Raw genomic sequence first — 20,689 nt, 5'->3', positions numbered from 1 at the left:
TAAACAGCATTTGCAGAATGCACCACAGAAGAGCTTGCAACATCCGAACATCTGACACAACGCAAAATTAAGATGACTACTCCAACACACACGCACACAAATACACACAATTACACAAACACACACAGTCTCTCTCACACAGGCACAGCTTCGATGACTAAACATATGATAGTATTTGACCCTTTGGTAGAACTCAGTCTGATGACTAAGTCCCTAGGCCCTTCAGTCCAGGTTGAGGCCTGAATCGACAATAATACGTAAGTGACATGGCGCTTCCTCTTGAAAGCTAACCATAGTTTATAGGAAGATAGAACCGAGAACTGTGGGATGAACTCAGGAGAAACAGGTTTAAAAAAAAAAAAAAAAGAACACATTAATCTGTTCAGAGTTGTCAGGTGGACTGCTCTTTTCAGAGGTAAAAGTTGCATAATAGTGTTGATCATCCCATTGTTACTCGACACAAAATTAAAAGTGTCTTGCGGGTGGGTGGGGCCAGCTCGATGGTAGAAAAGTTGAAACATGATAAGTATTGCCACTGACCAAGGTTTCAGGGATCCCTGTTGAGGGCTCCTTACGAGGACCCCAGAAACAAATCCTGATAATACTGTACTTCATTTCAAACACAGTGCAATGGCATCAGGATTGGAAATCTCACTAACCGAGTGTCTGTCCACTTACAGGTTTTTTGCTCAACAATTGTATGTGTTTGTGTATGTTTTGGGGGTCCTGTGTTCTTGCACAAGACGTACAGTACGTAGCTATGGAAGTACTGCTTTAGTGGACTGACGATTTAAATACGACAACGATTGAACGAGTGAAGAATTTCATTTGCTGTTTGCCAACAAACCACCTACTGTCAAGGCAACCTGTGCCTCGATTTAACAGACGGTCTGGCTGCCTAACATAGCAAGTGGGAAACCTGACAACTATACAGTAGTCTTATTTTAAATGCAGTGGTCATTTGACACGCTTTTCTCAACTTAATATTGACTCTGTGAAGACCGTGGCAAAAAAAAGCAACTAGTTTTGACAGATCGGGTCAAAGGTGTATACTTATACAGTATTGGAATTTGAGCGAGCTGGGTGAAGTTGGTCTAACCCGAATTCAATCGCGTGTGGGATCGACTTGAGCATTTGCCACGGAAAAGTCCCAAATTAATTATTGGGCGTCGCAAATGCCAAGTGTATTTTAACAACCAGCGTTCGTGTATCATGCACTGGCGCTTATCTCGCCCAAATTCGCTATTGCAGTCAAACAAGAAGATGTCTTACCGAACATGAGCGTAGTCCAGAGGAACGTCAGGACGTAGTTAACCATCTCTCCTCGAATATATCCTCGATCCCCCTACCCCACTTCTGTCTTTGTCCAACGTGGGGGGTAAAACGCGTCCCCCTTGCCGCCGCGGCTGTCGGACCCTTCAAGAAACTCTGCCAGGCACTTTAGCACGGCCGGAGCTGCAGCGCAAACTGGATGCACATCGCGATTTCGACCAAGCCGATAAATCCACACCTTCCGGGCCTACGTGGGCGTTTAAGTGGTTGGGACACGGGAACGACTGTAATTTGTACAAGGCGACGTGAGTCACCAAAGCAGGTAAGAGGCAAGTCGAGAGAGCGTGGCCGGAAGTTAGGTGGCTGGAAGAGCAAATGGAGCGGGAGGTAGGGAGAGAGGGAGGGAGAGAGAGAGAGAGAAAGAGAGAGAGAGAGGGAGAGGAGGGGGGGGAGGGGGGGCTCTTGGTTTTATGCTGCATGACGTATTAGTTTAATTAGCTTTTATGTGACACATATTGCAGGCACAGCACGGTCTCGAAGTTATTCCCTTCACTGCCACATTTTGGAATCTGTCCGTGCTTTTTTTTTTACAGGGTGAGCATACATGCCAGACTTGAACTTTTCAACGGCTTCTTTAAACATGCGTCATCACTCACCTGCACTTGTTCAAAGTAAGGCAGGAGGGCACCGTACTACCCACTTCTTTCTTTAATCCGACCCACTTCAACCCATCCTCAAATAATAAAGCTATTTTAAAATCGTTACTGCAAGAAAGCGCAGCGTTTACTTTGTTTAAGGGTTTAAAAAAAATCCCAGATTCTTTGTTAAAGGCAAACAAGTCTACTATGCAATTTTCAGTGAAATAATTTGAAAAGTTTAGACATTTGGCCTATAACTTTCATTATGTAGTGGCCAAATTTTTAAACCATTCAATTAGGGAAAAATGTTTTTTCCTCCTGAAGGTAGATCATTTGAGAACCACTGCACCATCGCAGAGTTGTCAAACTCATTTAAAGTTTGCGCCAAAATGGGCCTGACCAAAGAAATCATGGTATATATTTATTAAATTTAAGAAAAACAACTTCAAATTTGTGATCCGTTTTTAATACTGTTATAAAGTAAACAAGTACAACATCACTAACAATCATAAAATATGAACATTATTATTAATCATAAAACATTTCGAGGTTTTAGTTTATAAAAAATCCAGCTCATTTTTATTCTTTACAAAATCACCGCCTGGCCCGGATTAAACCCATTTGTGGGCCAGAAACGTCCCGACGGGTCGTATGTTTGACACCCCTAATCCAGATGCTATGTGTCAGCAAACACACCCTTAATCAAAATTATCATCGACACCAAGACAACAGTCTGTAAGCAACATTATGTTCCATTCTGATGAAACTCACCGCAAATTCCCCTGGCAGCTTTATAGCTAATGAAAATGGTTGGCTTGACACAAGAAATAACGTCAGCTAATTTAGCATGAATTTAAGACAGACTTATGTTCCCTAGCTAGCTCATTCATCCCTGCTTTATTCCTGCAGCAGGCAAATAACTTTCTAATATTTATTCCAGAGTAACACTTTAAGTCAATTCAAAATAATATTTTTAACACACTTACCGACTTCTCGCAGCGGTTCTCTTCACCTGCCAGCCGCTTCCTTGTGCGCTCACATAAGTAATATCAGCTACATGTGAATAAATTACCATGTTACTTGCCATGTGCACATTATTTATGTGGAGTGAATACAGTAGCAATGAATTACTATATATTATATACTACTTACAATATTAAGTAGTATGTGACATGTGCGCTCTGAAGTGAATTCGTATTTATTGTTGTTTTTTTCCCAGAGCACTGCAGAGCAGTACTGTGGCATGTGCCCCAGTGAAATCTGTCTGGTGACCCAGCTGGTTGTAAAGCAAGCCAGATGCTTCAAAATAAAATGTGGGATATCAAGCAATGTATTATGTGAATGGCAATGGGACGGGTTTTATTTTAAAGTTGCTCCTGGAAGCAAGGCCCCTAAACCCTAAACCCTTCAAAAAATTATGGGTCTGGGACACAGGAACGCAGGCAAAGGAGAGCACTGCCTACGATTGGTTGTCAACCAGTCAAGGTGGAGGTTGCTCGTCTCTCGCCCAAAGTAGGTTTGAGGTCACTCACAATTCATAAAAGGACACTTTAAAAAAAAAAGGGGGGCTAATTAAAAATGCATTAATTCATTGTTGATTACTTAGCTTAGTAAATCATTTTTAAATGGATTTATTGTAGGTAATAAACGTTTTCCACTCAACGTGTGAGGCACGAGTGTCCATTTTGCTTTTCCAGTTCAATTAATTTGTTTTCATTCAACCACACCTCTTAACGTTTTTCAGTGTTTTCAGCCAACTGACAAGAGGAACATATTCCTCCGCGACACACTCGGCACGTGAGTCACTGCATGCAATAGGCAGGTGCGGTTAGTAGTTCAACGTCAGGCTCAAAGGTCATCGTTGAGCTGACACATTTCAGGATGTGGAGAGCAATGACTAAAGTTAGTGGTGTGAGTGCGTTTGTGTTTGGAAGTGTTGGCGATAAATTCACGCTCTCACGACCTGACATAGTTCCTTTCACGAGTCAATTAATTTGTTTCTGTCAAAATAAAATCACAGTACGAGTCTATGAAATTAATACAACACTGCTATCTTGTGGACATAATTAGAAGTACAGTTTTTTTGTTTTTACTTTCTATTTTGTCTTCAAATCTTCTATGTAATATGACTTAAGGCAGAGATGGGGAAAAGAAAATAAGAACCCTTGCCACAATTTGGCTTTATCCACATGTGGTGTTTCAGTTAAAAGGTAAGTTGATATGCTCATTTGGCTACAAGTTGTTAAGATGCACCAGTGGCTAAAGCCATACCCGTGGCAAGGTTTTCACACTCTGGACCCGGATTTCCCGTCTCTGCTAAAGTGATTGCATCAGTTAAATGCAACCCCGTGGATAATTTAGCAGCTAGAATTAAAGTGAATATATAATGCATGATACATCTTGTTACTCATCATTACCACAACTCTAAAAATTAGGGGACGTTGACATGTTAATAATATGAGATTAAATTTTAAAAGCAAGATGACCAGTACAATGTATAATTCAGATATAGTTTTCAGTGTAACAAATCAGCTCTCAGGCCATCGTTTGTTAACTATTTTCCACTGTGCAAATGCTCAGCACCGCCGAAACGATGAAAACCACAAATACATCAGTGGACAAAAAGTGATGCATTTCTGTGTTGAATGTGTGAGGCATTGCTGCAGAGGCTTGCAAACTCACAAACCCCAAGGCCAACGCTCACATTGAGCTAATGCGTTAAAAACAAAAACAAAACAAAAAATCTACTAATACATTATGACATTTCGTTTCATATGTACTGTAGAATTCAAACATGTGAACACAAAAAGGCTAAACTGAAGAAACAAAGGTTCAAATGATTTTATTTGTAAAATAACAATAAAAAATATATTTATCTGACTTTTGAAATGGTTGCATTTTAAGATTCAAGAATTTTATTGTCATACGCATGATAATACCACACAATGAAAGTCTTATTCTGTTCATTCCATAATCAAGCAAATAATAAGGTAGGTAATAAAACAAAGACAAATTTTTAAAATTTTATTTATATCCTTTTGTGTTTTTTTCAAACTGGGAACATTCATCGCAGTTTCTTTTTTGTTATTTCCTATTTCTTCTGTTCACTAACAACATCACTCACTTTCCAGATGGTCGCTCACTATTTAAGCTCAAACTGATGACAGTATTGTGTTTTCCTTCGCTTTACTTTTATTTTCACAAGTATTTAAGAATATGTATAATTACTTTCAATATATTTGTGATAAGAATATAGGTAGTAATACCAATATTTTATGCCAATCAATAATATATTTTTTTGGTAACGCTGAAAATTATGCACCTAAACCATTTTAGTATCTATTATTAGTGGATCTTTGTGTGTGTGTGTGTGTGTGGTTGTGTGTGTGTGTGTGTGATTTACAATCCAGGCATTGGAGGGCCTGCATGATTTTGATTGTTAAGAAGTGGTCATAATCTAAAGTGGATATTTAAAAAAAAAAAAACCCTGCATGGTCCTGTCCAATTGTCAGGACCCCCCCCCCATTTAATGGGGGAGAAAATGTAAATCTATTTTCTAGGTGTGATTATTTTTAAATAATAAAAATCAGGCATTTGAAGAGAGCTTGGCAGAGCTTTTAAACCTACTGTAGTTAAATGTGTGAACCTAAATAGCATGACATGATGATGTCAATATTGTCCGAAATGAGGGATTCTCACTTTGCCATCACATTCTTTGTGCAGGAACCTTCTTCCTCGGCTGAGGAAGAGGAGCAGCCTGCTGGTTATTGCCTGCAGGTCTGGAGTCACTCTAAAGAGAAATCAGTAACAGGTGACAGTCAGGCAAGAAAGTTGCAGTTCTGAAACATTTTGAGGCCCTAGGCCCCCTTTTTCAGATTGTGTCACGCTTAGCTTAGCGACCTGTGTTGGTCTTCTGGAGCTGGCCTGAGGTTTGCCTCTTGGACGCTGAGGCTCGCTGTGTTGTTTGATGTGATGTTGACAAGGTCCGGTTTGGCCATGAGAATGATGATGCCGATTGGGTGGGTGATGACAATGTTGACGTTGTCCTTCGGAATTGGTCCATCCCAGTCGAAGCTCCTCCTCCTCTGTTGGAATGAAAAATAGTTTTGAATGTCTCTTATTTTGTATTATAGATATCCCCTATATTCTAATGTTTTGCCTTACCCTTAACTTGTTTTTTTTTCTCTCGTATGGCTCGAACGCAGCAAACAATTAAGATGATGACCAGCAACAGAGCAAGGCCTGATAAGGACACAGAGTAATAATAGATTAAATATATGATTAAATATATAATTAAAATATTGATTGGTGACCCAAATTTACTGTACCTCCCATGCCAGCCAGGATGCTCACCATGATCCTAAAATCAAGGCCGAATAACTCTTCGGGGAAGATGGATGAGTCTTGAATAATGCCCGAGTCACAGAGGGTCATGTTACGGCAACTGCAGCGATGAACTTAAAAAAAACTTCATCTGCATAATACTCACTTGAGTCGATGCAGTTTTGTATCACATCCTCACTGCTCATGGAACTGACACCATTGGAAACTTGGCACTTGAATGAATCATGTGTTACTTGTTGGGCAATTTGCAGCAAAGTCCGTTGATTTTCTTGGGCCAAAAGCTTATCATTCTGAAACCACTGAACTGTGCCTTTTGGTGTCTGTGGGTCCAACAGTTAGATTATATATATATATATATATATATATATATATATATATATATATATATATATATATATATATATATGTAATACAAGAAATTAAGTCATTGTATAATAAAAAAGAACATTTTGCCAAGCAAAGGCAGTTAATAATACTTTTCTAATTGTTCTCGTGTTGTTAGAAAAACAATCAAAATGCACTATTTAGATCTCATTTGATTGTGTGTGTTTTGGCAACGTTGGGATGAAAAAAAAAAAGTGTACTCAAGTCATGTGGTTGTTCTTACCTGACCAGGCAGGCATGTGAATTTCACGTTGGGCAAGGCACATTCCATTTTTAATCCAGGCTTTGAGACAGGATCTGATCAGATTTTAAAGATCAACAATTATTCTCTAAAAATGATCGCTTACCAGCAGATGGAGAATTAGTATATGTCCATCCAATTCCAGGACACACAAAAAAAATACTTTGAAATTAAGGCATTTAAAAGCAGAAATGGATTAAAAGAAAACATATATTCATATATATTCATAAAAGTCATATATGTGACTAAGTGATATTAAGATAGTTGATACACACCCAACACACACAAATATATTCCTTTTTGCTCTGTCACGGATTTCCCTGTTTCATCATGAACCTCCGGGAGGTAAACGCCTTCACTGCTTCTCTTCAGGTTTGTCAGCTTCAGGGATCCATTTTCATAAACATCGTCCGAGGTCCCGGTAGAAACCCCCTTGTTTGGGTTTCGGTGAAAGATCTTGGTGTTGTTGTGCTTCCATCTCAAATGTTCTCTTACTTGCAGTTTGTGGTTCAGAGGCACAGTAAAGCTTTGGCCGATGAGGGCATAAGCATCACAACTATCTTGGGAGTCTATGAAGCGAAAGGAGAAATAGAAAAGAACATTCAGATGTCCTGCCTGTTTTATGCCTTTGTTTTTTTTTAATATGTTTACATCAAAAATTGTAGTTGCTTTTCTTTCTTTTGTTCCACCGAGACAAACTGCACAAGCACCCCGTTTGCCTCACTTCCTGCTCTTTTTGTCACACATACAACAACAGCAGACCATCTAAATAAACTTGGTGCATTAATATTAATAACATCCTTTGTATTTTGAAGCTCAAGTCTAAATTCATCATTTGTCTTAAGAATTGCACAATTGCAAATTCATTTTAGATCTAGAATGTAAATCCTGAAAAGGGGAAAGACAATGTTTTCTTTCAGCAACAGTTAAGTGAAATTCATTGAGATTTTTTTTTCATAATGAGTGATCATTTCCATAAAATCAGCATGAAAACGTAAAAAGGAATAGCAAACTTTTCAAAAATCATCTGACTTAAAATGACATGATACTTATCACAGCAGAATAAATTTTGTAGTTGCATACCTGTGGATTCAAGACGGCAGCAGAGCAGAATCAGGGAGACAATTGATGAAGCAAACATCTGCATTATCGCCGTCAGCTTCATAGTTGACTGACAAGAAGAGCAACCGCTTGCCAAGAAGGTTATTTCCTGTCAAAGCCGTCAGAACCTCATTTCTCTGCATGACCTCAAAAAGGAAGTGATCCAAGGGGCCCCTTCTCGACAAAACAAAACACACCTTTCTTTGTTAAGGTTTAAAATCGTCTCAAACTTATCTTAGCCTTAAGTTAAATAATCTCCTGTCTTGGGAAAAAAATAAAAAAACCTAAATATGGGTGGGGGCCAACCATTCACGTTCCTATTAATTTCATTTTTTTTTCACCTCTGTTACTATGTACGCAAACACAATATTGAACTTTATTTATAGCATGAGCTCACTAGTATCGTTGTTTCAGGTTCATATCGTGATAATATTGTATTGTGACATTTGGATATTATTACGGCTTCATCTGGTAGTGGTAGTGCCTCTTGATATTGAATATTTGAAAACAACCACCCTCTGTGTAAACTCGGCAGACAGTTTCCTCGTAATTCAGTGAAAAATCACTCCTATTTCCACTTGCCCAAGAAGCAACAATTGTCAACTTTCTTGGGCGTCAAAGCGCGTGCAAATGATGTGTGGGTTCACTACTACCTAATATTTCCGGGAGAGACAGCGTGGAGGAGTTTGTCTTCAAAAGAGTGGGCAACAGGTCTGCTGCCATCTTCTGGTAGGATACAACATTGCTTAGTTGTAGCGTTGACTGTACAGAAATGCATTTTCTTTTCTGTAGTCGACTGTGCTGATGGGCCACATGTTATTAATTTTTGTCAGAGGCTGCAGACCTATGGAACTTTGAACACTGGCTACATTCGAACCCCCGGGCCGGACGTTGGGCATGCCTGGTCCAGATGAGCATGATCTACACGCCTTCCGAAGATTGATTTGTTTGCAATCGTTTCCCATCAACAGGTCATCTCGTCAAGGCTAACTGGGGGCCCCCAGCTGACTTGAAGCAGGACTTTTGACTTTCTACAGAATCTTTACGCAAGGCAACATATGAACGTGTGTACGTGCGCTTTTGCGTGTGTGTGTGCCCAGTGCCCCATAAGAGAAAACAACGTTTCATGGTGAATGGTAATTAAACTCAAGCCAAAATAAAATTTAATCCTAACAGATGTTGTTGGAGGGTCCCGTTGGAAACATTTAATTTAAATGTATGTTCATTGATAATCACAGTTCATGTTTTCATTTCTGCTGCTGGATCAGGATAATTATCTTCAATTGTGGGGTACTTTAAAATGCTAAAATTTTAATTTTAACACAAAACGTTTTGTTTTCCTTTTTTTCACGTTCGATCATCGCTTAACCCCCCCCCCCCCCCCCTTTCCACCCACACACGCACACCCACACGCACACGCACGCACACACGCACACACACGCACACACACACACACACACACGCACGCACACACGCACACACACACACACACAGACAAAATGACGTCACATTACCCTCATGGGAGGTTCATGGGAAGATTATCTGACATCAGGTGCAGGAGAATATTGTATCTCAACTGCATTTAACCACAAAACAAAAATACAAATGTTCTGATCGTTAAACACTTTTTGTCATTCAACCTAATGCAAAAGGATCACGTTAAGTCATTGCGTTGAGTGTTTTATGGGGTGGGATTGAGAGCGATTTTTTTTTTTTACATCAAGAGAAACAGTGTTTGTATTAGATTGTATTTTTATCCATCTTAATAAAGCATAAAGTGGACTAGTCAGTCTGCCATGGACGGTCCATTTGTCTCTGACTTTAGGTGGTCGTGTCAACATTAGAAACCGCTGCGTGAAATGATCAAGAAAGTGATTAAAACATTACAATATTACATGGAAGGCACTTCTATCGCTATCACTTCCCTCAGTGAGAGGTCCTCTGCTAACATGTGAGTACATTAGAGGGCCTTCACCTCTTGTTCTTGACATACCTTGCTATTAATACTTTGAATTAAACGAAGAAACGGCCTAGTTACAAAAATAGATGCCAAAGGTGATGGTTAATTACATTTGGTGAGGATAAGCAGTTTGGATGATGGATTACATTTGCCGGTGTCCAGCTGACAGACTTGTAAACAACACAGCCATACATATGTCAGTCTTCTTTTAGACTTTAATCAGTTGCTATGTGCATTTACAACAGTAAAGAAATGTATTTTGTGGCAAGGACCTCTAGTTGATTCTTTTTACAGCTTTTCCAGAATGCGCTAGCATCTAGTCAAAGAAAAACATGTTAGAAGTGACGGGCATTGTCCACCAATCCCTTATACCCTTAATACAATTTTGTTACAAATGTAATTTTTTTGCTGCTGGACTTGAAAATACAGACCTTAAGGAGGCTATATTTGGAGGAATCTCAAATCTATTATTTTGTCTGTGTCATCTAAATTTTGCCATTTATGCATGTGATACTTTATCTGCAGAACCTCTTGCCAGAATGGGCCGTTTTTTTCTTTTTAAATAAAACCTTTTTTAAAGATAGAGCGGCACGGTGGAAGAGTGGTTAGCACACCCGCATCACAGTTCAGAGTCCCAAGTTCAAATCCAGGTTGCTCTGGCCTTCCTGCGTGGTTTTTGCATGCTGTGTTTAAGCATCCATCTTAAAGCTTATCTTGGACGATTTAGGGCCTCGTGGGCTAAGTGATGTTTTGGAGCCTGTCTTTCAATGACTAAGCAAATATGTGCTAGAAATACAAATTGGCGAGCACTTTACTTATTTGTGGTGCTGATCTACAGTATATCGCTATTCGCTAGCCCCATAATTTTGTTCCCTGGTTGTGCGCTGTACTCCCAAAATGAAAACTGCCAATACTACTAATACTACAAAATAAGATTACAATAAAAGACATTACGAGAGGCTGTCTGCTGAAAAAGTCGATTTTGTGTCAAAAATGTTTGTGTATCCCATCCGTAGGATATGTACAAAGCTAGTAGTCCCTACCCATTTCAATCGACATTATACTTCTTTTTCGAAAGATTGACCAACATTTCTCCCTTTAGAGAGCTAAAAATCCAATAGGGCTGTGTTACAACAAATGGCTTGGTTGTACTTTTCCTTGGTATCGAGCTGTAATCCAGCAAACCCAGAGTTGCTGTTGAGATATATATATATATATATATATATATATATATATATATATATATATATATATATATATATTTTTTTTTTAACATTCTTAAAGGGAGATTCTAGTAACGTTGGAAATCTGTCTCGGTGTCCAGTTTATTGTGACAAGGATGAATCCCCTTCTTGGTTGTGTTTTTATTGATACAGCCTGTTCTTGGATGCCATTTAATTGTGCCAATGTTCCTAATAAAACCCAGTGTAAACTTTAAGATCGGCGTTGCTTGATTGTAGAAGCTTGATCTAAAAATAGCCCCTTGACGGATTTGGGTTTACGATATTTGACAAAGTATTTGAACTGCATTTGAGGCTTTTCGGAAAGGGAAGGTAGTCAGTGGTCACATCACAGTCTTCACATCCTGACTGCTTGTGTTCCTGTGTGCAACAGAGATGACCCTGTTCTGTTAAATGGGCCTTTATAAATAGAACAGATATTTTTCCACTGCCTGAGTCCAACATTCGACCAAAGACACCGCACACACTTTCAGGGTTCAGCCACTGTCTTTTACCACAAGAGTCTATAGTCGATGGTCACCACTCACCGACACCACTATGAGAATCAGGCCTTTTAACACCAATCAAATTGAACAACGTTTGCTTTTTTAAAGCATGAGAGTGTTATCCGAATAAACAAGCGTTTGTCAGTGAGCTTCGGTGAGCCCACACTTTAAATATTTTTATATGACTTCTGAGTGTAGCTCGGTAGGATTCATAAATATACAGTACACTCTTTTCTTTATACAACATACAGTTGCTCTCTAAAGTTTGCTGCATGGCCAGAATCAAACAGGGAGAGCATAACATATCCCAGTTGATAATGTTGACATTCATAACTTGATTTGTTTGCTTTTTTGAAACAATGATAAGGCTCTGAGTCCTACAGGGTATTGTGAATGCAAAGTATCTCGGGAGGCTGATATCCATTGGATTTGGATGATTATATTGGAGACGCCAAGAGAGCAACTACCATCAAGTCTGCTGGATTAATAGCTTAGTAAAAGATGGGTGATCCTTCTTGAGAGAACCCGTGACATGAGTTTGGGAGCATCCACTTAGTAGGTTTCATATATTTAAACAGGAGGCTAAAAATGTAAGAACAGTTTGTTTAGTATTCCAAAATACTCTTTGAATAGAATCATATGACTAAGTAAAAATGTGGCATCAATAAGCACTTAAGTGCTCAATGACAAAACCGCTCTAGTATTGAAAGTAGTGACGTGGCGAGGAATTTATTCATTCATAAACTAACATAGGTGGGGATTTTACATCATAATCGTTGCTCCGTCAGCCAGTCCTTGCTCAATTGCCGCTCACTCCCATTAACAACCCTCCCAAAAAATAAACCTTCATTATCCTACTAAACAATAAAAATCGTGAAACCCTTAAAAGAGTACCATTAAGTAGTAATAGCTACAGCAGTGGTTCCTAACCTTGTTGGAGGTACTGAACCCCTCAATTTTAGATGCACATTCACACCGAACACTTCTTTAGTCAAGTATTGCTACAAAGACATACTGGAACAAATGGTATTAAAATTACAAGGCCAAACACTTTCGTTTTTGCTCGACATAAGATAGATTCAAATACTAGACGGAAATAACACGATGCTGTCACGGTCGGGCGGCGCGGCGGGGAGGAACGCTGGCGTGATCGCGGGGGGAATGGACCCAAAAGCAGAGAGGTTCCGAGGCCGAGAGTGTGGGTGATTGTTCCCGTTTAATAGGCGGGGTAAGCGGATTGCTGGACACACGAGGGGCAGGTTAACGCAGACAGGTGGACCAAACCAACGCGAGGTGACACAAGAGAAGCTGAAACAGGAACTATGTACACAGAAAATAACAGAACTCCGAAAAATAAACCCAAAACCAAAAACCAACAGAACATGACAGATGCACTACCTCCTTGTCAGTCACAGCTTGACTGCTGACCGCACTGAATTCCCCACAGCATTGATCGGTCATCACGAAATGACACGATGTGTCCTAAGACCGACTCGCCGAACCCTTATGCTGCGTTCGGACCGAATGCATGCCAGGTGAAAAAATGGCACCTTTTGAATTGGTGTCAGTGTAGTTCGCGCAACGTGGCGCGAGAGAAGGGATTTCAAAACTTATCTCCTACATTTTCTGGCTAAGAGACGATCAGGAGGAAATGATCACTTTGTGATGTGCCCATTGTTTACTTGAATGCAGTCACCTCTTTGGCCACAAAAGGCATCACAGAATGCTTTGCTCCACTATGTGCAGGTAATTTATTCATTCAAATTGAATTTAAAAAGCAAAGTAACTCAAAAATCTCTATGTAGTTAATTCTGTACGTTACATTTTACTCTAGGTCCGTACAATTCATGTGCTAAGCAAGATTGAGCATAGTTTGCAGTTCAGTTCATGAGACCATGACTCTGAAACGCAGCGCAAACAATGACGTATGTCCGGCTATGCTGGACACCTTGTATGGGGAGAAAGTGGTGCTCAGTGTAATACTGAAGAACTCGTTCTCTCTTAATAGTAGCTGGTGCTTACTACAGTGCTAGTACTCAGCTGCTGGCTATTTAGACTGCGAACAGTTCTGTGCTCTTAAGTATGTAGCAATTGGAGTATTTCTCTGAAGTCCTCAAGATTTAAGTGGGCGAGGTGCCAAACCATTTCCAATAGTGACAGGTGACACAAGTGGTGATGATTACAACAATAACGGTCGAAACGTGCTGTTCTGTCGGTCTTTGTCCATCGACAAAACATTGGGCCGTGGGTGACGGATCGACGGAGAGTCTGACAGTTCCAAACTGCCCGCCTCTGTAAATTAACCGTACACATAGTGCGTCCGCCTCACAGTTCAGAGGTCGCAGGTTCGATTCCAGCTCCGGCATTCCTTGTGTGGAGTTTGTATGTTTTCCCCCTGCCTGTGTGGGTCTGTTTTTGCTCAAATTTCAACCTGTTCACAATCCAGAGACTGTGGTCATGTGACTGCTTGGGTGTGCTTGATTGGTCAAACGGTGTGAAAAATCACCAGAAGGCTCGTTGGATTTATTAAATAGTCATGTGACAAGCCTTGCTGACAGACCAAAATAAACTGCGGAGGTAAATGTAAATACCGAGCGGTATAAACATAATTTGCAAGTGGGATGTCGCTCGATGCAAGAAAGTAAAAGTCTTTTTTCCGAGCAAAAATACTCATGTAACTTCCATTCAAGCTCTTCTTTAAAGGTATGATTTATCCAAAAAGATACAAAGCTAAGTAAAAGTAATGAAGTAACTGTATGTTGTTACTACCACTTCTTCTTTCAAATATTGACCAAATTGTTGTTTCCAACATTTTCAAAATAGGACTGGTCGTAGGATTCAAAAGTCCATAAATATGAATATAAATATAATAAATCCAGCTCACATGCCTGCGGGGAAAACCTAGCTGTGGGCCACTTCACATAGCAGTCTAAATCTGGAGTATAGTGGGAGTGATGAAGGAGCAATGTGGGGGATTGGGGAGAGGGGTATGGGGGATTATAGGGGTATTGGAGAGATTCTGAACGGGAGAGGGAATGTGTGTAAAGCTGCCAACAGCAGCAGTTGGCTCTCCAGAGTAAACAAAGCTGATATGGTACCTTTTCCACCCCATTCCACAGAAGGTGGGACACCGACTCTATGACCACGTGCCAATTGTGTGTCGCCGCAAAATTTATGTAACGCCTCAAGATATGTATTCAGATAATGTGCTCAGAATAACGTCTTGGGTACAGGTCAGAGTGGACATTGATGCTTAAGACCTAAGCAAATTCATGTATAATCACCATCCCGTTACAATATTATATGTTCTATGAAATTATGTATCAGGGTGTGTCCTGACTGCAAGTGAAGTAGGATTCGTCATAACGCTTTACCGGGATTCTTGAACTCCCCTTTCAGGTAGTTGTTCTGTGAAGAGGATAAAGAATATATGACTGAGCACAGTTATATCACCTGTATGTTTTTGCTGGAGCATTTGTGTTCTATCCATTTCTTACAGTGTAAAGCACCACAAGGTGTGTGCTAATTAGAATTAGCATCAAGCTAACTCGCACCACTGACACAGAGTATGTGATCTCAATACTTGTATTCATTCAGGAAAACAAAACAACAACAAACCTAGTGGTGACCTTTGGCTCTAGCACAGCACAGTGTTTCAAATGTTATCACCTCTTGCTTTATGCGAGAAGATAAGACGTGCTGACATGCTAGAGAAGCTGTTTCATTCCGTCTCTCTCATCCTCTCACTCTGGTTTTGGGTCTGTCATCTTTTCACCATGTAAGGAAAGAAAACTGTGCAGCCCCCGGGGGGGAAAAAAAACCTCATTCTTTGCAGCAGGAAATGAAAGAAGTGCATGTCCAGCTCAAGGAGACATAGAGACGGTGAGCATGTGAGTTGCATTTGCTAAAGACTCCGTAAGAAGGAAAGTGCTGGGCAGTTTTTTTGTTTTTTTTTTTATTGCTGACCTCAAAGTAATTATAAACTTCCCATCCAATCTACAACTTGTTGCATGCAGTTAAATAATGGCTGTACACACACTGTCAGATTCCTACCGGGACTAAATCGTTTATAAGACGGCGCAAGCTTTGTCGGCTAGTCTCACGTACCTGCTGAGAAAACATTTGTATTATCTTCACACTGCACTATTAAACTAGTGTTTTTCTTCCTTAATGCATCTTCAGCCCTGACTGCAATTTCCAAGCCTTGCCAAAGGACAGAGGATCATCATTTTATGTCAGTCCGCACTTAAAAGAAAAAAAAATACACCGTAGCAAATGTCTGTTAAATATTATTAAAACACTCACATGATTGACGGTGCATTTAAATTTCATTTTTTCTTTTTGTCCTTCTCGGTCATAGCAGAGGACTTCACGTCAACTTTACTGTTCTTTTTTTTTTTTTTTTGCCAAGGAGGAAAATGCGGTCCAGTTGTTTGACCACACACATGCACACATAAACCTTGCTTGTATTTTTTTGTCCACAAACAAAATTATACAATAAAAAAAAAGTCAAACTGAAGACATACTTCGTCTTGTTGGGGATTGTTCAGTCTTATGTTGTTAAGATTTTTCTCTCTCTTCTCTTTTTCTCCTCTACCTCACTCTTCCACGCTCCCCCCACCCTCCTGTTTACAGCCTTGAATATCCAACATTTCTTCATCTCTCAAACACCAGTCAGACCTGCTCCCATCTGCAAGGTAAGAAGGAAAATCCTAACAGAATGAAGAGTCGAATTTTCCTGAATGAGTGTTAGTTAATCTGTGTTGGTGTGTGTGTGTGTGTGTGTGTGTGTGTGTGGGGGGGGGGGGGGGGGGGGGGGGGGGGGGGCTTTCAATCACGTAGCAAATTGCATGACTTTATACAGACATTTCAGTCACTTCAGGAGCTACACATAGTCAATGTAAGGAGATTCAATACATCATGCTGTACCTGAACTTATGCAGTGACACCGACATACATCTAATAACGATCAGTTTTGGTTGAGTCTGTCAGAGAGGAATTCCTTGGACGATATATTTACTAATAAGTTGTTTGCATAATACAACAGTTCAGCGTAATACCACTGAGGTTTTCTTAAATAGTGTTCTTCTTATAGCTAAACAATGTCACCAAACTAAAACAACCAGCTTTGAGTGGGATGGAGTAAAAGCGTCAACCTCAACGATGAAAAAAATATTCAGTCTGAATCCAAAAGTCAAACATTAAAATAAAACCCACGTCGGAACTTTCTTTGTTGTGCTTGATGTTATGGCCAATGACTGCCAGTCTATCTTTGTACTCCCTGGAGCAAGGATTCGTGCCTTAATGACATCCACAGCTCATCAGTTCATCTTCTACAACACAAGCTTATTGATCAACATTGCAGCCGTTTATAAATAGAAGGAACGTGTTTTCATTAACGACAACGCCATCATCACTTTGGCTCGTCTCCGCAATGCATGGAGAGTTTCCATAGCAGCTGAAACCCACTGAAGGAAACTATGAATGTGTCTCGAGATAAAGACGGTCGATGTAAAGCAGTGACACCCACCGACCGCCAAAAGTGAGAGGACACCCCAAGTCAGCTTCAAATTATGACTCGGCAGCTCGTCTCGTGTACTTTTCATGCTGTTTGAGGAGAACGCGATCCTTTTTTCAGACACAATCGATTGCGAATTCCAAGCGCATCAACACTTTTTGTACTTTCACAAGGACTCACATGATGCGTCGCAGCCACGCTGGAGTGATGTTATGTGAAGGGGAGCTAACAATAGCTGCTTGTGTTCATCCAGCTTCACCATCTAGTCAGTGAGCAAAACACTGACTGGATGGCAACCCCCCTCCAAATAAAACAATCGTAAACAAAACACAAAAATTCTTGTTCAAGACAGGCGCATGAAAATGAAGAATAAGGATGTCTGATTTTTCCAGATGTATCGTTCCTTTCATGATGGCTTCCGCTGGATCAAGGCCAAAAAATGCGCAGACAGCAGCGGCGACATGGGGATGACTTGCTGAAAAATGAAGATTTCAAATCTGTTTGGGTTAGAGGGGTAGAGTAGAGTTTAGGCTAAATAGGCCATGGATTTACTGGCAACCCTGAATTATTTTCACTCCTCAACAGTGAGAAACTGAGGATTACTGTCACTTCATTGCACAAAGAAACATGCCTGACTCTGATAGTGCATAAACAGTTGTACCTTATAATAAGGTGACTATATTTGTTACGGCATAAGTTATAGATATGACAGAAAGTCAAAATTTTGTTTGATAGGCTTTATTTAACTGTATTTACAATACATATTTTCATCTACAGCAGTGCCTCTCAGTTATATTTTGCAAAGCCCCCCCCCCAAGATAGAGTACCCCTTTTGTGCCCCTCCCACCCCCCCACCCCCACTCGCGGGAACTACAAATACGATAATTACCTTTTTTTTTTTTTTTTTTTTTTTTTTACGGTGTTTATACAAGTTAGTCTAAAATGGAAAAGAATAGCCAAGGGCATCAAAGCGCCTGAAAAAATAAATACATATTTGGATGTATTTGTTGACCTTGAAAAGCGGTCATCACAACTCCTACTTGTGAAACCTGAAGGCGTCTTCTGGATAAATGGATGAAGGTGCTTCCGCAGACACTCAAGAGTTTCAATACTTTGGTTCACACCGGACAGTCTTAGACTAATTTAAGCAATGCATAATCCAAGTCAGAGTTTGACGGTATGAGCAGACCGACGCACTTAAGGCGTTATCTTGTGGGAAATGAATGAAGCTTGGCAAGGTGTTTTGTCAACGTATAATCGGGGACTCAGGAGTTGTGGGGCTGAAACAAATCAGAAAGATCAAAAATTTAGGAGTTGTATATAAAAATCTTTCAAAGTTCACTCGCCAGTAAAAATAGCAGACGACTTGGCTAAAGCGCTAAATAAGTGTAAGACGGTCACTGTTAGCAGCAGCTGCTAATGCAAAAGCATGGTCACCTTGTCGCATTGTCATTGTTCAGAGGAAAGTCCCCCCGGAATCATAAAAGGGATTCAAAGCCGCGATGAAAGATATTTCAAATGTCATCCCATGTGCTCGCATTCATCTTCCATCTAGCTCGGCATGTGGCAGACTTTTTGGAGTGTGACTATGCTGGGGAAACGTGTAAAAGCAGCCGTGGCAAATTTAACCTCACATTGTTGTCATGACATCTATGCCGCCACTCCCGCTGGTCTGGGATAACGCATCATCAGACCTCAGCTGGCGCCTGCGGGCAGTCTGCTTATCATCGTGCCATGCGCTACGCCGCAGCAGAGGTCACATGATAGAGCCAGAGGCTTGTTGATGAACTTACTGTAGCGTAGAGTTCAACTTGAATGCCACTGTTATTCTCCATTAAGGCCATTAAAACGCCAACTTCAATCCGTACATTCCCATTTTGTGAATAGTTTTAGTACTATGGGAATTCTGGGCTATTTACAAAGTTACAGTATCTGTTTGCTGTATTTTCTGTGAAGTATTTCCCCCAGCTTATTTGACAACATGACTCTTTATAGGTATAACAGGCTCTCATTTCTCAACTTTTGAGCCAGCAGACAGATGAACGAGTAGTCTATATGCAAGTTGCTCATTCACCAGCTACCCCTAGAAACAAGCGCAACTCAGTTGTGACCGTCCCAGGGAAAACACATTGCAGTGAAATATGGGGAGACTCCACACTTAAAAATTAAGAACTGACGAAGCCTTTTGGATTAAAGTTAAAACATCTTCTACAAACAAGCAGGGTACAGATCAAGCATATGTCAGTGCTCATACTTAGCAAAATTAAGTAGTTGTCTTGTCTTTAAAATCCCCACATTTTTAACTTAACTACCACTCAGTACCTTAGCAAATTTCTATTATTGTTAGCGGTCTTCATTGCTAATGGATTTAATTGGAGCTCATTGTTTATGCTTTTAGCTGAATCATTCATCTTTCTAGGTAACACATGTCAGGTGATAGGTAACACATGTCAGGTGATGGTACCGTCCTCCTCTGATCAGAATGAGAGGACCAAGCCTCCACTGTGCGCAATGTCACGTTAAAGTTAAGACTAACTGATTCTATAGCCCATGACCAAAAAGTGTCACACTAGTTTTTCATACACGTGGGAAGGAAATGTCATCAAAATTAGTGCATTCGAGAGATTTAATAGCTTTTGCTATGGGGGCTATACCCATCCCATGCTCAATGCGTACTCGCGCCCTTGCGTCGTGTTGCGCAAATTTGTTTTCGAGTGATACAGTAATTACTTCATACACGCAGCGGGCAGGTAACATCCCACGTCTTCCTGTTTCCTTTCACCAGCAGAAGATAATAGTGTTGTGCTGCATAGCCTGTCCGGACCTGATTCCCTCAACAGACTTCCGTGTCCCGACTCCTTCGTCCATCACAACCTCGCCATTGCCGCTCTTCAGCTAAAGCTAACCGCAGCAATCCAAACATGGAGCGCGTCCAGCACATCACCAAGTCGGCCATCCGCCGCGCGTCCCAAATCGAGGTGACCCCGCAGGCCAAGAGGAACCTGCAGGAGCTCTTTGTCAACTTCACCCTCATCCTCATCTGCCTGCTTCTCATCTACATCATCGTTCTGCTGAGCAGCTGATGCTGCGTCTGTGGACCGGGCACCCTCACACTTCAATGAACCACTCCACGTGTGACTGCATGTATCTCTATTGCTGCGGCGCCCCCAGACTTGGTGCCATTAATTTAAACTGAAGAACGAGTGAGCTACAGTGTACTTGCGAGAGAATATTGGAAATTTTGCACAGCTACTACAAACGATGTGTCCGTCACGTTAACTGTAGGAAAACATTGAGCATGTGAAACTCGCAGCAACTCAGGACTTTCACGGGTTGGTTCATGTCACAGTCTCACCCTCAGAACGAAAGATGAAATCATCACTTGATGCACGAGGTTAAATAAACACATTATTGAGAACATCAATTGCTGGTTGAGACAGTCGCATGGCTTTTTGACATTTGCCTGACACAATCAAAATGATGATAATAGCATTGGATTGTTTCA

The 20,689-nt window shown here is 40.6% G+C and overlaps 3 protein-coding genes across 7 annotated transcripts in view; 1 reads left to right on the top strand and 2 right to left on the bottom strand.

Annotated features, from left to right (window-relative positions):
- ptgfrnb (prostaglandin F2 receptor inhibitor b) overlaps positions 1-1,626 on the bottom strand; it is a 38,312-nt gene extending 36,686 nt beyond the window's left edge. The window contains exon 1 of the mRNA XM_088409231.1: positions 1,273-1,626. Coding sequence (XP_088265357.1) covers positions 1,273-1,318 — 46 coding nt within the window. The 5' untranslated portion in view covers positions 1,319-1,626. The remainder of the gene's footprint in view (positions 1-1,272) is intronic.
- Positions 1,576-20,608, top strand: pln2 (phospholamban 2). 4 transcript variants are annotated; one of them, XM_088409237.1, is made up of 3 exons: positions 1,576-1,594; positions 16,302-16,363; positions 19,973-20,608. In XM_088409237.1, the coding sequence occupies exon 3, from the start codon at positions 20,106-20,108 to the stop codon at positions 20,265-20,267; it is 162 nt and encodes a 53-aa protein (XP_088265363.1). In that variant the 5' UTR covers positions 1,576-1,594; positions 16,302-16,363; positions 19,973-20,105; the 3' UTR covers positions 20,268-20,608. The 4 variants fall into 4 exon arrangements, with proteins under 4 accessions (XP_088265363.1, XP_088265361.1, XP_088265364.1 ...); XM_088409235.1 differs by lacking the exon at positions 1,576-1,594 and adding an exon at positions 15,518-15,556; XM_088409238.1 differs by lacking the exon at positions 1,576-1,594 and adding an exon at positions 15,562-15,638 and having other exon boundaries at positions 19,970-20,608.
- Positions 4,765-17,961, bottom strand: LOC148427902 (T-cell surface antigen CD2-like). 2 transcript variants are annotated; one of them, XM_088409233.1, is made up of 9 exons: positions 17,365-17,961; positions 7,963-8,089; positions 7,155-7,448; positions 6,862-6,935; positions 6,400-6,574; positions 6,239-6,313; positions 6,075-6,152; positions 5,811-5,995; positions 4,765-5,700 (listed from the first exon to the last, which is right to left on the bottom strand). In XM_088409233.1, the coding sequence occupies exons 2-9, from the start codon at positions 8,042-8,044 to the stop codon at positions 5,617-5,619; spliced, it is 1,047 nt and encodes a 348-aa protein (XP_088265359.1). In that variant the 5' UTR covers positions 8,045-8,089; positions 17,365-17,961; the 3' UTR covers positions 4,765-5,616. The 2 variants fall into 2 exon arrangements, with proteins under 2 accessions (XP_088265359.1, XP_088265358.1); XM_088409232.1 differs by having other exon boundaries at positions 7,963-8,154; positions 17,365-17,405.
- Positions 20,609-20,689: the final 81 nt, after the last annotated feature.

The sequence above is a fragment of the Hippichthys cyanospilos genome, chromosome 2 (assembly GCF_059441005.1).
Source record: "Hippichthys cyanospilos isolate Australia breed blue-spotted pipefish chromosome 2, RoL_Hcya_1.0, whole genome shotgun sequence".
NCBI lineage: Eukaryota > Metazoa > Chordata > Actinopteri > Syngnathiformes > Syngnathidae > Hippichthys > Hippichthys cyanospilos.
Note: the sequence above shows the minus strand (reverse complement) of the source record. Positions and strands in the feature narration are given on the sequence as shown.

Bases quoted from the DNA above. Each gene is read 5' to 3' on its own strand.
- pln2 (XM_088409237.1), top strand. From the start codon at position 20,106: ATGGAGCGCGTCCAGCACATCACCAAGTCGGCCATCCGCCGCGCGTCC.
- LOC148427902 (XM_088409233.1), bottom strand. From the start codon at position 8,044: ATGAAGCTGACGGCGATAATGCAGATGTTTGCTTCATCAATTGTCTCC. The intron at 6,314-6,399 runs GTGAGTATTATG...GCATTATTCAAG, and splicing joins ACAAAACTGCATCGACTCAA to ACTCATCCATCTTCCCCGAA. The intron at 5,701-5,810 runs GTCGCTAAGCTA...ATTTCTCTTTAG, and splicing joins GCTCCAGAAGACCAACACAG to AGTGACTCCAGACCTGCAGG.